At 35.2% G+C, this 18456-nt stretch overlaps 1 protein-coding gene across 1 annotated transcript in view; it reads left to right on the top strand.

The window, feature by feature from the left end:
- The first annotated feature begins 7211 nt into the window (after positions 1-7211).
- Positions 7212-18456, top strand: part of LOC132558810 (TBC1 domain family member 30-like) — a 76232-nt gene continuing 64987 nt past the window's right edge. Inside the window, exons 1-2 of the mRNA XM_060223419.1 lie at positions 7212-7515; positions 10613-10777. Coding sequence (XP_060079402.1) covers positions 7212-7515; positions 10613-10777 — 469 coding nt within the window. The remainder of the gene's footprint in view (positions 7516-10612; positions 10778-18456) is intronic.

Below are 18456 nucleotides of genomic sequence, written 5' to 3'. Positions count from 1 at the left end.
TATGTGAGGAAGATATGGCAAGATCCCAAGCATGTTTTAGGTTTTACAGGTCCCTCTAGGTTGTATGACGGCATAAAAAAAATTAAGGTAAATATAAGATTTTCCATCACAGATCGCCGATTGGCTACAAAACCAAGATCACTACGGCGTTCGAAGACAAGTTGGATGCAAATGGCCGTCGTGTCTACCATCAAGGAGGATAACGACGGTGTGTGCTTTTTACTCGTCGTCATCGATCATTATCCCAGAATGATTGGGTAAAGCCTCTGAAAGAGAAGAAAGACAACACCTTTTTGGAAACTATCAAAGAAATATTGCCGACTGAAAACAAGAACTAGTCAGATCGGAAGGGAATTTCGGAACGACTCTTAAACGCTACTGTAAATTCATAGGCGTCACACGCGTAGCGAGTCATAGTGTCTCATAGCTGCTTTTGCCGAATCATTCATAGGTAAATTGAAAAATATCATATATAGGTACTTCCTCTCGAATCAGACATACAGGTTCAGCGATGTGTTACCGAATCTCGAAGCTACAACAGTAGAAAACATTCGAGGCTGCACGGTTTCGCCCCCAAGGACGTAAACGAAGACACCCAACGCCTCATTTCTATCTGAAGAAAGGACTAGAAGCCTTTGAAGAGAAGTCCGTACAAATTTAAGAAATGAGATCAGGTGAGATTGAGTTATAAGAAATGTCAGTTTCGTCGCGGATGGCAACAGAAGTGGACCGAAGAAATATTCGTAGTTTCTCACCGAGGAAATATCCACGCGTGTAAAGTCAAAGGCTTCGACAACAAGCAAATACAGGGTTCTTTCTGCGGTCGAGAATTGCAGAGAGTAAACAATGATAAAGACACGGTCTGAAAGATAGAATAAGTTTTAAAAACGAAAAAAGTCAAAGGAAAGAAATTAGTTCGGTGGTTAGGCTGGCCAGAGAAATCCGATTCCTGGATCGACGCCGACGACGTATCCCCGAAAAAAGTATTAGTAAGGGCAATCGAAAATAAATTACACCGTATTTACATTATGCCTCACGATCATTTCTGTCCGATTTGTTTTCAATCTTTCACGAGGAAATATTCTGAGACGGTACATGCGAAAAGAAAGCATGCGTCGCGCGAAATGCTTCAAAGAAAACATCCGAACGACGATACGCACCTTCACAGTTCACTGCATAGTACTGTACCGATCGAAGAAAAACATTATCCTTTCAAAATCAACGACGTACCCGAACACATGTTGCCCGTCGGTCATTTCTTACCTTGGATACGTCCTTTTACGTGCCTGGTTACGGGTCCTACGGGAAGCGAAAAGACTATGATCGTAAATAAGTCCTAGAATATGTCGGTAAATGATGACTCCCGTATCGTGTGGTGTTACGGAGAATATCAGACTTTCTACGCGTCCTTCCACGAAGGTTTACCCAATCTAGATCGTTTGGACGCTTCACTCAAGCATTTGATTGTCATAGAAGAGCTGATGACGGAAGTGGGTGCAAGCATGACGTCGTTGTTTACGAAGAAGAGTCATCACGGAAACATCAGCGTGATATACATCCTATAAAATTTATTTTTCCAAAACAAAGAACACAGAAACATCAGTATTAATGCCCATTACATCGTGTTGATGAAAAATCCTAGAGACGCATAACAAATCAGACGTCTGTCTCAACAGAAGTTTCCGGGAGGAAGCGTTCTTCTGCGGGAAGCTTACGAACGACGACGCAATGTCTAAATCCTACGGCTATTTGCTGATACAGCTGAAACAAGACACACACCCCGACCACAGATTGTGTACCGATATATTCCCCGGACAATATCAATAGATTTACCTTCCTTAAAAAGTCTATATAAGGTAGGCGCCTATCGGAACAATTTAAAATAAGTTCGAAACATGACGTCGTTTCTCGAAAGCGGTCCTCGAAAAGGCTGATGAAGGTATTATTAAATTCATCTGTGAAAGCATTCAAAACGTATTACAAGGTCGCGTGCAGTTGGCAGAAGAAACGTGTGTCACTTCATAAGTCGGTCTTCGTAAATTAGTCAGGAGAATACAGGTAAAACAAAAGAAACGCATCGTCCAAAAGGAGGGTTTCATTCAGGCACTAGTACTCATAGTGTTACCGTTAGTGACCAAACACTTTGGCGGACTGTTCCAGGGAATATGAGAAAAAAAGCTTTGGTAATGCAGGGATACAGTGTACGAATGAGACCTAAACCCCCGGTGAACTCGATCGTGAAATCCATGCACGAAATAGACGGTTAATGTCCAACATCTTAAATCGAGACGAACTTCCGTTAGACGATAAAATGACGTTATACAATGAGACTTTACAGAAGTACAAGTCCAGATACCGGCAAAACAGACACGACAGTGATAAACCCATGGATGCCGTCCACTCGATGGGTGTATCAAAAGACAACCCGGAAATGACGGGAAAAACCAAAGGATTCCATTGGAGACATCATCTTACAGAGTGTACCGAAAACTTCGCTTGGAATTTTTTTTTGAGCTTCGGTTCAGTGGCCAAAGAATTTCAGTTGACGGGAAGTATGTGGTATTCAGACACGAATACGAAAATGGACACGACCGGAACCGAAAATCGTCAAAAGGAAATTACTGACAGCGACGAGTCAAACAGTCAAACTGATGTGCAGACTGCATTCGGATTTGTTCGATCAAGAGAGATACTTGATCACCAACGTAGACGTGAGAATAACGTTAACCAGAAGTGAGGATTCGTTTTTGTCTGATGGGGGAAAACGACGTGAAAAGTGAAAACGAGTTCGTCGATTAGATTGACACATACTTAAGCATTAGAATTGACACCCGTCAAACACCTCATAAGCAGAATCGAGATAAAAGCTACTTCCGTTCCAAGGAGGAACCTAGACTCCGTAAAAGACAACCTGTTCATAAAACAAATGCCTAAGAGATTTGTCGTGGGCTTCGAAGACAGCAATGCCGATAGCGACGTCGTTACCAAAAATCCATTCAGTTTCAAGCATTACAGAATCGATTACGTCGTCTTGAACGTGGATGGAAAGCAGATTCCTGCAAAACATTACAACCAAATTTTACTGCGAAAATTACATACGGAGCTACATGGGTTTATCCAATAGTATCGGCACAATTTGCCACGACGAGGGTAATAACATCTCGAGGGAAGAAAACGACAACTACTACACTTTGTTGGGATTCGACCTGACGCCCGATCTTTCCGAATGAGTCGCAATTCACCTCACAAATAGAGGAAATCTGTCTCTGGAAATTCATTTCGGTGAAGTCTTGACCCAAACCATTAACGTCATCGTGTATGTCGAATTCTACATTATCGTAGAAATCGACAGGAATTGACAGGTCTTATTTGATTTTTAATGCCTAAAATATTTGAATACTTTTGAGGAAGAAATCGTCTTAAAAAATTCACCTATTTTTAAAGGTGTGTATGCCAGGAACAGATTGTCTCGTGCATTAACGTCGCCATGTACGTTTGTCTGCAATACCGATCCGAATACGAAACAAGATCAACACTGAATTGCCGTATACACCGAAGAAAGAGGTGGAGAGTATTACGATTCGTTGGGATTACCTCCCTTACAAGATGGTTTCGTTCACTATTTAAAAAGACAGTGTATAGCGTGGACATATAACCCTACAGCAACTGAACAATCAGAAGCGTGTGGTCAGCACTGTAAATTTTATTTGGTACACAGAGAAAGAGGGATGTCGATGTCTGACTTAACGAATGATTTTGATGCTAACATTTGTCTTGTAGATAGTTTCCTTCAACATCTGATAAGTGGTAAACAAGTCAAAGGGGAATTCCTATGTAAAAACAACAACAACAAATAAATGAAAGTGTTCAATTAGACATAAAAAATGCAGACAAAAAAAAAGAATTTTTTTAAGGTAAACCTTTAAAAAAAATAACACCAAAATTGTAAATTGTAAATATTTTTATACGTCGTTTTTTTTTTTAAATAATATTTTTGGCAGTGTAAAAATGTCAATATTTTGTTAGTAAAAATTGTAAAATTTTGTGAATGAAAACAGCAAATACTCAGTTTTTGAATGCAAATAACAGCAAAACAGACGCCAACAGCAATAAACAATAGAAAACAACAGAAAACAGCAGCAAAAACAGCAACAAACAGCAGAAAAGAGCATTTTTTTTTACATCGTTAAGTATTTTGAAAACGAAATAAATAAAAGTGTTATTGTGTAAGTGAAGATATAAATTTTTCAAATAGAAAATATGGTAATTTAAAGAAATGTGATAATTCTAAGTTTTTTGTCAGTAAAATAGTAATATTTCGTAATAAAGAAAAACAGTTAAAATTATGTTCTTGCATGCAAAATACCAACAACACACGTCATACAAGTCATATTCCGTTGTAGCAAAAAGGATGTATACACTCTACGGTACAGTCGAAAGCATCAATGATATCATCATAACCAACCCGACAGTCGAATTACGTACTATCCTATAGCCAAATACATTAATGACGTCGTCAAAACCAACCCGTCAGTCGAATTATATAGGAGGACACACCTGAAACACTGCAAGCAGAACAAGGGAGCCAGTTAGTGACTGGGGCGATAACTCGGTGATTGATGACGTCACACACTCCATCATGATGATTACATGAGGATGAGGGGTCGTAGGTTTATGGGGTTGCTAAGCGCACCAACTTGGATTTCCGTTGCTACAGAAATCCATGATGGCGAACTCCTTAGCAACCTCATCCCTCATCTTCATATTATCACCAAAAGTATCTTGTATTTAATAAAGCGGGTTACGTAAACACCCGGAATGTATGTTATAATATATGTTATTTGTAAAAAAAATTATGTATCCAATAAGTTGTAAAAACTTCCGGAATAAAAAAAATGAATTGAATTGATATCTAAGAAAATGAGACATACCGTGATTCACACTTAGAAACAATGTAAGTGCGGAGTATACAGGTACGTTAGCTGTCCTGTGGTTCTAGACAAAAGACCTTTCATTACTGCTGCCACCTGGACCCGGGGGAACCTCCCCGGAGATGTCACCTCACCTTTACCAATAGATTTCAGATGTCTCTCAACATCTGGTCAGCTTCCCTCCTTCATTATGAGATTGTTTGCTAGTAACCACCTGTAGTAGTTTGTAGTTTTCCTGAACAGTACACCTTCTTTTATGCCACATTCTGAACTGGGTCCTTTGCCTCGTCATATCACCCGGAAGTGCCGAATAATCAAATACTGATTGAAATTAATTACATCTAATAATTGTATATTGAAGTCAGTTTATGAAGATATGATTGAATGTAATCACCGAAACTGTAACTGGCGGTGCCATATCAAAAGCTTATTAGTATCAACTGGTTTTGGGCACGTTTAGTTAAATCTTTAAAACTTTTTTTTTCAAACAGCGTCTAATTAGCAAATCTGCTATTTTTCTCAAGATAGTTTATGTGTGCAATAATTATCAGAATTTTTCATGGTCAACATTTATTTGTGTGTTAATATTTGCGTTTGTTAATTAAAAAAAATTGTTTACAATAAATAAAACAAATGTTAGTGATATAAGATACAGTGTAGCGACAGATACGTGTATTAGTGAACAGGTCTATTACAGAATTTGATTAATGATATGTTAGATTCATGGATTAGTTAAATGGAATATTTGTACAATGTTCAGTTCAATGTACAACATATCTGAGAAAAGATTTCGTCATATATACTTGTTTTATTACCAGTAGATATTTCGTTCAATCAATTTATTTCCTTAACAATATGAAAACGGTTAAAATTCCTTCCTAAAACAAGATGTCTCCCATCACATATCTCTTGTTCTTTTTTCCAAATATCAGGAAATAACTGCAAGTTTGAAGCTATTAATGTGATTTACAGAAAAATAAGAACGTCACTGATACAGATGTCTGATACTTATGGTTGGTTGTCGGGGCTGTCATTTATTTTATTTAACGGTTTTAACATCAACTATTACGGGTTTCAGCGGACGAGAAAAGATGGGAAGATGAGTAGGAGAGAAAAATAGGAAGCGATGGGAGGGAGTGGGATACAGAGATGAAGTAAAAAGGGACCGCTACTTTACGTCGGGGCTTTAACGATACCTCCGTCTTTTACGTCTCAGGTATACATCGTGTCGCACAAATATGACATCTATTTAACTAGTCTGACACAAAAAAGTCTCTGCGCAAGTACTTTTCTGTAAGATAATGCGCATAAATCGTTATTTCCTTGGCACCACGGATTGAAATGTAGACTATCCATATACATACAATAGTAAGTCAGTGCTGGCATAAGTCAATAAAAAAAACGCTTTAATAAAATTTACTTTTTATTTTAATACGTTTTCTGAAAGAGAATGTTTTATATTTCATTCTCTCTATATCATGAAACATATTCCCTGGTAAAACTAGATGCGAATTAACTTCCATGTTAATGTTCGCTTTTACATATCGACTGTCGTGTATCGCACATTTACTAGCCAAAGCGAAAGTTGGATTGCGTAATGACATGAGAACTCTTTAGTGTTGAAGGTACAAACTTCAATTCTGTTTTTATTGATATGCTTGGCCTGCACTTGTGATAGGAGAGGAATGACGAGTCGACAGAGCGAGCAACAGATGTTTTCATCCCACCATGATACGAAGACACGTCGACATATGAAGGGATTGTGATATCTAACCTACACTTTATTCTGACGTCTTATCGTATGGAATTTTACCGTTAAACTCAGGATACCTTTGCTAACTAACAGAAAAACGCACAGCTACTGAAACGGGTGACAGATTGATAACATCTTAATCGTACCATTTTAGTAATGGATGGATAGGCATGTTGTGCACAAGTCCTATACATTTAGCATATCTACTGCTAGGAATCGTTTTTAATTTTTGTATGTAGCTGTTTAAAATAATATATAGGCATGTGCTTTGAAAGATACACGGGATATAATTGAAACGCATGCCGATTTTTTACGTTGAGTAAAGAGGAGCGAGCAAATTTTGCAGAATGCATATAAATAGTATCTCTGAATCTTTAGTATGACCATTTGTGTCTGTCCAAGTTGTGTGTTTGTGTTGTTGTAACAAGTTGAATATCCGAATTACAGATGTGATTCAATATATACTGTGCACTACTGAGAGATGTCACCCCACTTAAGAGCTATCAATTTCTGCTGATGCAGTCACAATGGCAACACATTCTTCTGTGTTATCCCTCCCCTCCCCAGGTCCAAGGGGAGACCACTCAGGAGGGAAAGGAATTCTTAAATTCCAACACAGCACTTGGCGTCTGGAACATCAATCATCATTGGTTGATGATCTGCTTTTTGAGATTTATGACCGCTGGCACGATGGCAGACATGACAGCTTTGAGAGCGACACATTCACAGAATGCTCTAGTGCTTCAGATGTATTTCATTGGCGTCGTTCATCAATCCAGCTGGAAACTACGAATTCTGGACGAATTCATCAGGCGACCCTGGAAGCACAGAGTAGGCATCATTAGTTACTATGAACATTTAATTTAAATTTTTAAAGGGACTAAATGGTTAAGTTTTCTTATTTTTTCTCATGTGCTTGATTTCAGACAAGCATCAAAATACTTAAGATTAGACTCTTCACAAAATCATAACACTCTCTGAAAGCAATTGATAAAGATTATCAGCTTCAAACTAACGCTAGTCAACACTCACTATTGTGTCGACCACCCATCGCTGCTTTGATCATAGACAGCCAAGTTCATCACGTGACCTTTCAAAGCTTTGTTTTAACCAGCCATTTTGTTATGATTTTTTGCTATGTATAATTATGTAACTAGCTAAAACTTGCTTTGCCAGCAATGTTTCAATTTTGACTTCGTAAAGTGACCTTCTTTTTCATGCTATATGCATGCCAGAGCAAAATAAATGAATTTGAATTTATGTGAAATCTAAAACTGCATGTGCAAAGACATTATTTACACTCTCCAAACAACAATGATATGAATTAGTGTTGGGTCACTCCAATTTAATTTTTTAATTTTTTGATGTTGTTGATATAATGGTTATTCAAATTTTAAAATATCATAATTGCTGAAAGTACTTTTAACATATATTTTAATAATATAATGCTTTTCATCAGTTATGAAATGAATATTTAACCATTTATTACCTTAAATGAAGAAATAGATTCCTATAATTTTACTTTTTTGAAAATAAGACTGTATTTGTAAATAAGCACTTGCAAAACATGGTCTTATATCAAAGTTTTCATTTATATATCTTGAGAATGGTTACAAAAGGTTCATTGAAATATGCATGTAATTAATGTCAGACACTGTCAATGAAATCTAAATATACATGTATGTACAGTTTATACGATATGAACCTGGATAAATTTTGAGGTAAAAGAATCTTAATTTCATGATCATATTTGCCTACTTTGGAATGAGATTCCCACTTTTTACTCTTATGTTATCCTTTATTTATAATATTGAACAGCTTTAAACATGTTTTATGAAAGGAGGAACCAGTTATATAAATAGACTTTACAGCAGCAAGAAATTTTGAACACATTCAGTCTTCCCCAGGGAAATTTCAAAGGATAATTCAATAGACACACAATCAAGTAGCATAATGGTCATCCTTTTACAGGTGAATACATATATAACTATATGTAATTGCTACACAAAGTACCCACAAATGTTACAATAGATAATATATATACAATGTGGATATATCCTCATTTATCTACCAATGCCAAACTTTGATTGATAGACCTTATGAACAGTAGAATCATGTGGTAAGGTTAACCTTTTACAGAGTTGTAGCCCTTTGTTGACAATACATGATTTTTTTTTAAAAAGATATCTAAGTAGTATTTGATCACTAAGTATTTTATTGGCTATAGCTGAGGAGTTTCAAATTGCTTGTTGTTGACAGCTTAATAAATTGATACACTGTCTTACATTACATACAAAACAATATGCAGTGCAAGGATCTGATGACTTCTTAAGTTACTGGTTATGTTTTTCTTTCATGACAAATATTGAAGGGTTGAGGGGAAGCTGGAAAACAATTCCTCTGTGATAATATCTCAGTACACCATTAATGTAGGTATATTTACAGTGGTCTAGTGATTAAGGCTTCAGAAAATACACCAATTTCAAACTTATAGTAAGGAAAATGTATATTCAAATTTTGTCGTTTATGTTAAAAAGAAATTTGTGTATCATTTCAGCTGAGTTATAATACAGAAGGGTGGAGTGTAATAGGTAATTGTAAAGTATATGTAGATTTTAAAGTAATGAAACAAGTAGCAGGTGTCAGTAAAATTCACCATGTGTATATAGTGTTTAATGGCATATCCATAGAAAACCTTTCAAGTCATAGTGTGGCCTGCATCAACTCAAAGATCTACGATAACGGAACATGTCTACAATTTACAATTACTTTCTCATAGGGTTACTGTTCACTCTTCCTTAATGTACAAAACGTGATGAAGGAAATTTATTTTTATGGTGTGAATTTGAAGATTTAATATCTTCTACAAATGAACAATACTTAGGATGGATTATTTCAGATTTCTACTTTCTTTATGATCTTTTAATGTCTCAAGTAAATTAAGATGATTCAAGCACTTCACCTAATCCAAAGATTTGACACAGTAAAACTTTAATCTTCGTTATCAACAAAAATAAGGGGTCTGGAGTACTAGCAGAAAGTGATCAGACTGGTGATCCCATATCAATCCCTGAATTGAACAGTATATCTGGCCATCAGGTTCTCTAGAATCCTTATTCAGTTGAAGATCCCACCAACAGGACTGATTATTATAAATACATAACAATTTGATTTAACTTATTTCATATTTCTTGTTAAAATGAATAGTGTTAAGAATCCTGGAGTTCAGTCTTTATTTAATATAGAAGTAAATGGGTAATTGTGGAAGATTCCACATTAACAGCATGCCTTAACTAATTTCTTTTGCTAGAAGCTTATTATGTATATGCACATGCAATTTTATCATCCAAACATTTTGATTAACAGGTGAATACAATGATTGTAAAGCTTCAGTCAGTCTAGACCTATGTATACTTTCTCTAGAAGATTGTTACTTAAACCGGTTCCTGTATTTGTATGTAGTGGACCTGGGCTGGGTCAGTTGTCTGCCACCACTAGCTCTATTAGTGGTGTGTCACTCTAGTGTTCAGAGGGTCCCGCTTTTGAACCCCAGTCTAGCATTTTTTATACGCCGCTGGAGGCAGTCATTTATTGGCGTCATCTTCTCCGTCCGTCCTTCTGTACGTACATTTCTTGTGAACGCAACTCCTCCTAAACTAATCATCAGATTTTCATGAAACTTGATCAATGTCACTAATACAATGGTTCGATGTGCATGAAGGGGCAATTTTACGGTTCATTGAATTTTGTAAGCTTTATATATTTTGTGGCAGCATATGTTGTGTCCACGGCACTCTTGTTCACTCCATCAGAAGTTTTGGTTACTTAGGATCTCATTCCTCCTCACATTTTTTGAGCGTTTTAAGTAATTTCTAAATCTACAACAATTAAAAATTCAATGTACTTATATATATATATATAATTTCAGGTGTGCCACAACTTCGACAATTAGTACAGGAATTGCAGCACCGTGTCAGTGTAATTAATTCACAACTTGTTCGTCAGCTTAAACGCCGGGAAAGAAGACAAGCCAAAGTGCAACATAATGCAGATATTGTCACAGCTATTCTGCAGGCAGCTTCTCAAAAGAGACGTATGTATATCTGTATTGGTTATGGAATTGAGATAGGGATCAATTGCAAGGAGTCTTTGTGATGCTTATGTGTGAGAAAAGGAGGTTAGGGAAGGAGCAGAGGGCATGCAGTTAATTGGGAAGATGCATGGAATAAGTAATGTAGACAAGGAGGGCATGCAGTTTATGGGGAAGATGCATGGAATAAGTAATGTAGACAAGGAGGGCATGCAGTTTATGGGGAAGATGCATGGAATAAGTAATGTACGGAAAAGGCAATAAGGGTTTGAAGTCTCTACTAGGGTAGGGGGCATAAGGTTGAGATTGAAAGCAATGTTATGGAAAATTTTTAAACAGTGTTCCTGGAGATTTGTGTTACTGCATCATGTTTAACTGATAACACTAATGTTTATTTTAAATACTTACCCTTTTCTGAGTAGAACCCAGGTGATGATAAGATTCAAACATTGATAGAAGATCAGAGAATCGAACATTTGAATTAAATATTATCATTTAAAATAGGGGAACCGCAGCCCTGGGTCAAATATGAATGTTGTATAAATATAGAGAAACCAAACATCTGGGTCAAATGTTATATAAAGTGAGGAACCAGACAACTGGGTCAAATAATATATGATATAGGGAATCAGATGTCTTGGTCAAATGTTACATAAGATAAAGGTACCAGACATTTGGGTCAAACATTATATAAGATTGGGGAACCAGACTTCTGGGTCAAATATTAATGTTTTATTAGAAAATAGAGGAACCACAGGTCTGGGTCATATGTTATATAAGACAGGGGAACCAGTGGTCTGGGTCAAATGTTTTATAAGATATGAGACCTAGACATCTGGGTCAAATGTTATATAAGATATGAGATCTAGACATCTTGGTCAAATGTTATATAAGATGTGAGACCTAGACATCTGGGTCAAATGTTATCTAAGATATGAGATCTTGACATCTGGGTCAAATGTTATCTAAGATGTGAGACCTAGACATCTGGGTCAAATGTTATATAAGATATGAGATCTAGACATCTGGGTCAAATGTTATATAAGATATGTGATCTAGACATCTGGGTCAAATGCTATATAAGGTATGAGATCTAGACATGTGGGTCAAATGTTTTATAAGAGGGAAACCGGATCTCTGGGTCAAATGTTATATATAAGATATGAGATCTAGACATCTGGGTCAAATGTTATATAAGATATGTAATCTAGATATCTGGGTCAAATGCTATATAAGGTATGAGATCTAGACATCTGGGTCAAATGTTTTATAAGAGGGAAACCAGATCTCTGGGTCAAATGCTATATAAGATATGATATCTAGACATCTGGGTCAAATGTTATCTAAGATATGAGACATAGATATCTGGGTCAAATGTTATCTAAGATATGAGATCTAGACATCTGGGTCAAATGTTATATAAGATATGAGATCTAGATATCTGGGTCAGATTTTATATAAGATATGAGATCTAGACATCTGGGTCAGATGTTATATAAGATATGAGATCTAGACATCTGGGTCAGATGTTATATAAGATATGAGATCTTGACATCTGGGTCAAATGTTTTATAAGAGGGAAACCAGATCTCTGGGTCAAATGTTATATAAGATATGAGATCTAGACATGTGGGTCAAATGTTTTATAAGAGGGAAACCAGATCTCTGGGTCAAATGCTATATAAGATATGATATCTAGACATCTGGGTCAAATGTTATCTAAGATATGAGACATAGATATTTGGGTCAAATGTTATCTAAGATTTGAGATCTAGACATCTGGGTCAAATGTTATATAAGGTATGTGATCTAGACATCTGGGTCAAATGTTTTATAAGATATGAGACCTAGACATTTGGGTCAAATGTTATATAAGATATGAGATCTTGACATCTGGGTCAAATGTTATATAAGACAGGGGAACCAGACTGGGTAAAAGTCTTTAATTGTGTAAGGTGTACGAACCAGATGTCAAGGTTAAACATGAAATAAGATGGGGATCCAGGTATCTGGGTCAAATGCAATATAAGATGAGGAAACCAGATGATCAGATCTAAAGGTATGTAAGATAAAGGACTAGATGTCTTGATCAAATGCTAGAGAAGATAGGGGAACCAGACATCTGGGACAAATATTTGAGATTGAGAACTGCATGTCTTGGTCAAATGATACACAAAATAAGGGACCGGACACCTGGGTCAAATGTGATATATGGTGAGGGAACCAGAGGGCAAGGGCAAATATTGAATATGATGAAACCAGATGTCTGGGTAAATTATTGAAGATTAGGGAACCAGCCATCTGGTTGAAATATTACATAAGAAAAGGGAGTTAGATATCTGGGTCAAATTCACGTGTCCTATATATGTAATCGTAATCTAGGTGGACCAGACGTTGGGATCATGATATGCTCTATAAGGTTTTGAATCAAACATCCAGGTCATAGACAAGACAAGCTACCACCTGATGTCGAGGTGAAATGAATGATTTATGAAATAGGGGGACTACATGTCTGGAATTAATACTATATAGATAAAAGGACTTTTAGGACAGGTATATAATCAATCAAGTATTTAATATTTGAGATTTGGAAGATTACACGGATGGTAGAAAAAAGATCAACAGCAATATACATGTTTACTGCTGTGTAGAGGAAGACCTGTACTGGTTGATTGATTTATGATATTATTGAAATGATATAATGTATAAACATTTGTATCCTTTCATTGACCAAGTTAGAAATCAAAGTCAGTCGTGCTCTGGGCTGTTTCATTTATGTAGATACATATCTCGTTAAATAGAAGGTAAACATCCCTGGGATTTACCAGGTTTTACTAATATCAGATTCTGCCTTTGGCTGCCTGTCAATCTATTGTAACAGCTGTTTACATGGATAAAGTTAATCACCACAGAGAACTTTATATCAGTTAAACCAGACACTCAGAAATCTTCATCATATTCCACATAGGGTAACTAATATACAGTTATAATCTAGTTGTAATTCAATAAAGATACAAGTTCAGTTTAGGTTTCCTTTGAGATTTTAATTTTGAAACCTGATTTCTGTTTTGATTGCTTCTAGATTGATATTAAGTTTTAACAGATGTATGATTTAGACAGTATTATATGAAAAGTAAAGATTAGCAAGGCAGAAATTTACATTAACAAAGTAAAGAAAACAAAGGAAATATTGAAATTTAGAGTACGGTGTTTACTTGACAGATAAAACATTAAAAATGACATCATACACAATGTTAATGTAAGTCTGCTTGTGTCCAATTCATAAATCTTTATTCAGATATTAAAAGATCTGGATTAGATATGTCTGATTTTTATATAGCAGTTTATCAACTCCAAGTCATTAGTACTCCAGAATCAATTTTGGACCATAATACAGTGTGAAAGATATCTTAATGATGGGATGATAATCAAGATAAAAAAGGAAACAATAGAAGAAATTACACCAATTAAAAGATGATGGATTGGTAGGGCTCCGGAATGACTCAGAATCTAAGAATTAGTGAGATCAAGTGTAGCTCCTGTCATAATTTTGTAAGCTTAGAGGTACGTTATAACTAGCAGACTTCAAAGTATTTAAACTGAAGAAAATACCAAGACAGTATGATTCAAAATTTCTTAAAAACGATCCTTAAAATCTTACAGTATTTTCATTGCAATTTAAACTGTTTTGCAGTTAATTAGTGCATGAAACTAACTATCATCAATAACAGATCTATAATGTGTTTTAAATTGATAGTTATAAAAATGAAACCGTTTCCCATCACTTATACATATAAGTTTTTTTTTACCAAATTGAATTTTGTGTTCTATTTTAACACCGATAGCTTTGGGTAAAGTGTGTATATTTTAGTTCAGAGTGTATGTACATATTTACATATGACTTTATTAGATCACCATGTACATATCCTTCCTAAAAGGTTTTAATTCTTTCACACATTTACATTAATGCATGATAAATAACTTTTTTTTATTTAAATAAACCACTAATGAATTGGATCTTATTTCTTAGAGGAGAAATCTTCCGGAAAGGAGATACAAATTTACCTTTAAGGGAAGTAAGATATAAGATGTAAGAACATAGCCAAACGATTATCTGCTATTTAAGGTGTATTGATTCTTGTTAATGAATCATTGCAGTCTATTGGTTCTCTAACAGCTTCACGACCAACTGTTGCCGTAAATGGTGTCCTTCTGCACCGTATTGATGACTGATGTTAATTGAAGTGCCTTATGTGCTATAAATTTACATCATAGTTAACTGCCTCAAGATGTTTAGAAGCACAATGTATCATGTTCATTATTGTCTTTTTTATCTATTTTATCACGAAAAAAATATACAATTTGTATTGGAAGAAATGTATGGTTCTGTTTGTTGCTAGCAGAAAACAACAGAAAAGTCTCCGTGTTATCCAGTGTCTACAAAAGTTTTGATTGAATTTTTCTAGAGTGAAGATTATGCAACAACATACAGAAGGTAGACTGTTCTACAGTGTAGATAATGTAACAACAAACATATGTAGACTGTTCTACAGTGTAGATAATGTAACAACATACAGATGGTAGACTGTTCTACAGTGTAGATAATGTAACAACATACATATGTAGACTGTTCTACAGTGTAGATAATGTAACAACATACCATACTGATGGTAGACTGTTTTACAATGTAGATAATGTAACAACATACAGAAGGTAGACTGTTCTACAGTGTAGATAATGTAACAACATACCATACTGATGGTAGACTGTTCTACAGTGTAGATAATGTAACAACATACAGATGGTAGACTGTTCTACAGTGTAGATAATGTAACAACATACAGATGGTAGACTGTTCTACAGTGTAGATAATGTAACAACATACAGATGGTAGACTGTTCTACAGTGTAGATAATGTAACAACATACAGATGGTAGACTGTTCTACAGTGTAGATAATGTAACAACATACATATGTAGACTGTTCTACAGTGTAGATAATGTAACAACATACAGAAGGTAGACTGTTCTACAGTGTAGATAATGTAACAACATACAGAAGGTAGACTGTTCTACAGTGTAGATAATGTAACAACATACCATACTGATGGTAGACTGTTCTACAGTGTAGATAATGTAACAACATACAATACAGATGGTAGTCTGTTCTACAGTGTAGATAATGTAACAACATACAGATGGTAGACTGTTCCACAGTGTAGATAATGTAACAAAATACCATACTGATGTTAGACTGTTCTACAGTGTAGATAATGTAACAACATACAGATGGTAGACTGTTCTACAGTGTAGATAATGTAACAACATACATATGTAGACTGTTCTACAGTGTAGATAATGTAACAACATACAGATGGTAGTCTGTTCTACAGTGTAGATAATGTAACAACATACCATACTGATGGTAGACTGTTCTACAGTGTAGATAATGTAACAACATACAATACAGATGGTAGTCTGTTCTACAGTGTAGATAATGTAACAACATACAGATGGTAGACTGTTCTACAGTGTAGATAATGTAACAACATACAGATGGTAGACTGTTCCACAGTGTAGATAATGTAACAACATACCATACTGATGTTAGACTGTTCTACAGTGTAGATAATATAACAACATACAGATTGTAGACTGTTCTACAGTGTAGATAATGTAAAAACATATAGATGGTAGACTGTTCTACAGTGTAGATAATGTAACAACATACAGATGGTAGACTGTTCTACAGTGTAGATAATATAACAACATACATATGTAGACTGTTCTACAGTGTAGATAATGTAACAACATACAGATGGTAGACTGTTCTACAGTGTAGATAATGTAACAACATACATATGTAGACTGTTCTACAGTGTAGATAATGTAACAACATACAGGTGGTAGACTGTTCTACAGTGTAGATAATGTAACAACATACAATACAGATGGTAGTCTGTTCTACAGTGTAGATAATGTAACAACATACAGATGGTAGACTGTTCTACAGTGTAGATAATGTAACAATATACAATACAGATGGTAGTCTGTTCTACAGTGTAGATAATGTAACAACATACAGATGGTAGACTGTTCCACAGTGTAGATAATGTAACAACATACCATACTGATGTTAGACTGTTCTACAGTGTAGATAATGTAACAACATACAGATGGTAGACTGTTCTACAGTGTAGATAATGTAACAACATACATATGTAGACTGTTCTACAGTGTAGATAATGTAACAACATACAGATGGTAGTCTGTTCTACAGTGTAGATAATGTAACAACATACCATACTGATGGTAGACTGTTCTACAGTGTAGATAATGTAACAACATACAATACAGATGGTAGTCTGTTCTACAGTGTAGATAATGTAACAACATACAGATGGTAGACTGTTCTACAGTGTAGATAATGTAACAACATACAGATGGTAGACTGTTCCACAGTGTAGATAATGTAACAACATACCATACTGATGTTAGACTGTTCTACAGTGTAGATAATGTAACAACATACAGATTGTAGACTGTTCTACAGTGTAGATAATGTAAAAACATACATATGTAGACTGTTCTACAGTGTAGATAATGTAACAACATATAGATGGTAGACTGTTCTACAGTGTAGATAATATAACAACATACATATGTAGACTGTTCTACAGTGTAGATAATGTAACAACATATAGATGGTAGACTGTTCTACAGTGTAGATAATATAACAACATACATATGTAGACTGTTCTACAGTGTAGATAATGTAACAACATACAGATGGTAGACTGTTCTACAGTGTAGATAATGTAACAACATACATATGTAGACTGTTCTACAGTGTAGATAATGTAACAACATACAGGTGGTAGACTGTTCTACAGTGTAGATAATGTAACAACATACAATACTGATGGTAGACTGTTCTACAGTGTAGATAATGTAACAACATACCATACTGATGGTAGACTGTTCTACAGTGTAGATAATGTAACAACATACAATACAGATGGTAGTCTGTTCTACAGTGTAGATAATGTAACAACATACAGATGGTAGACTGTTCTACAGTGTAGATAATGTAACAACATACAGATGGTAGACTGTTCCACAGTGTAGATAATGTAACAACATACCATACTGATGTTAGACTGTTCTACAGTGTAGATAATGTAACAACATACAGATTGTAGACTGTTCTACAGTGTAGATAATGTAAAAACATACATATGTAGACTGTTCTACAGTGTAGATAATGTAACAACATACAGATGGTAGACTGTTCTACAGTGTAGATAATATAACAACATACATATGTAGACTGTTCTACAGTGTAGATAATGTAACAACATATAGATGGTAGACTGTTCTACAGTGTAGATAATATAACAACATACATATGTAGACTGTTCTACAGTGTAGATAATGTAACAACATACAGATGGTAGACTGTTCTACAGTGTAGATAATGTAACAACATACATATGTAGACTGTTCTACAGTGTAGATAATGTAACAACATACAGGTGGTAGACTGTTCTACAGTGTAGATAATGTAACAACATACAATACTGATGGTAGACTGTTCTACAGTGTAGATAATGTAACAACATACCATACTGATGGTAGACTGTTCTACAGTGTAGATAATGTAACAACATACAATACAGATGG

Source organism: Ylistrum balloti, unplaced genomic scaffold, assembly GCF_031769215.1.
Source record: "Ylistrum balloti isolate Yb309-2 unplaced genomic scaffold, AGI_CSIRO_Ybal_v1 Utg370828, whole genome shotgun sequence".
Lineage (NCBI taxonomy): Eukaryota > Metazoa > Mollusca > Bivalvia > Pectinida > Pectinidae > Ylistrum > Ylistrum balloti.
This window is presented reverse-complemented; position numbering and strand designations above follow the sequence as displayed.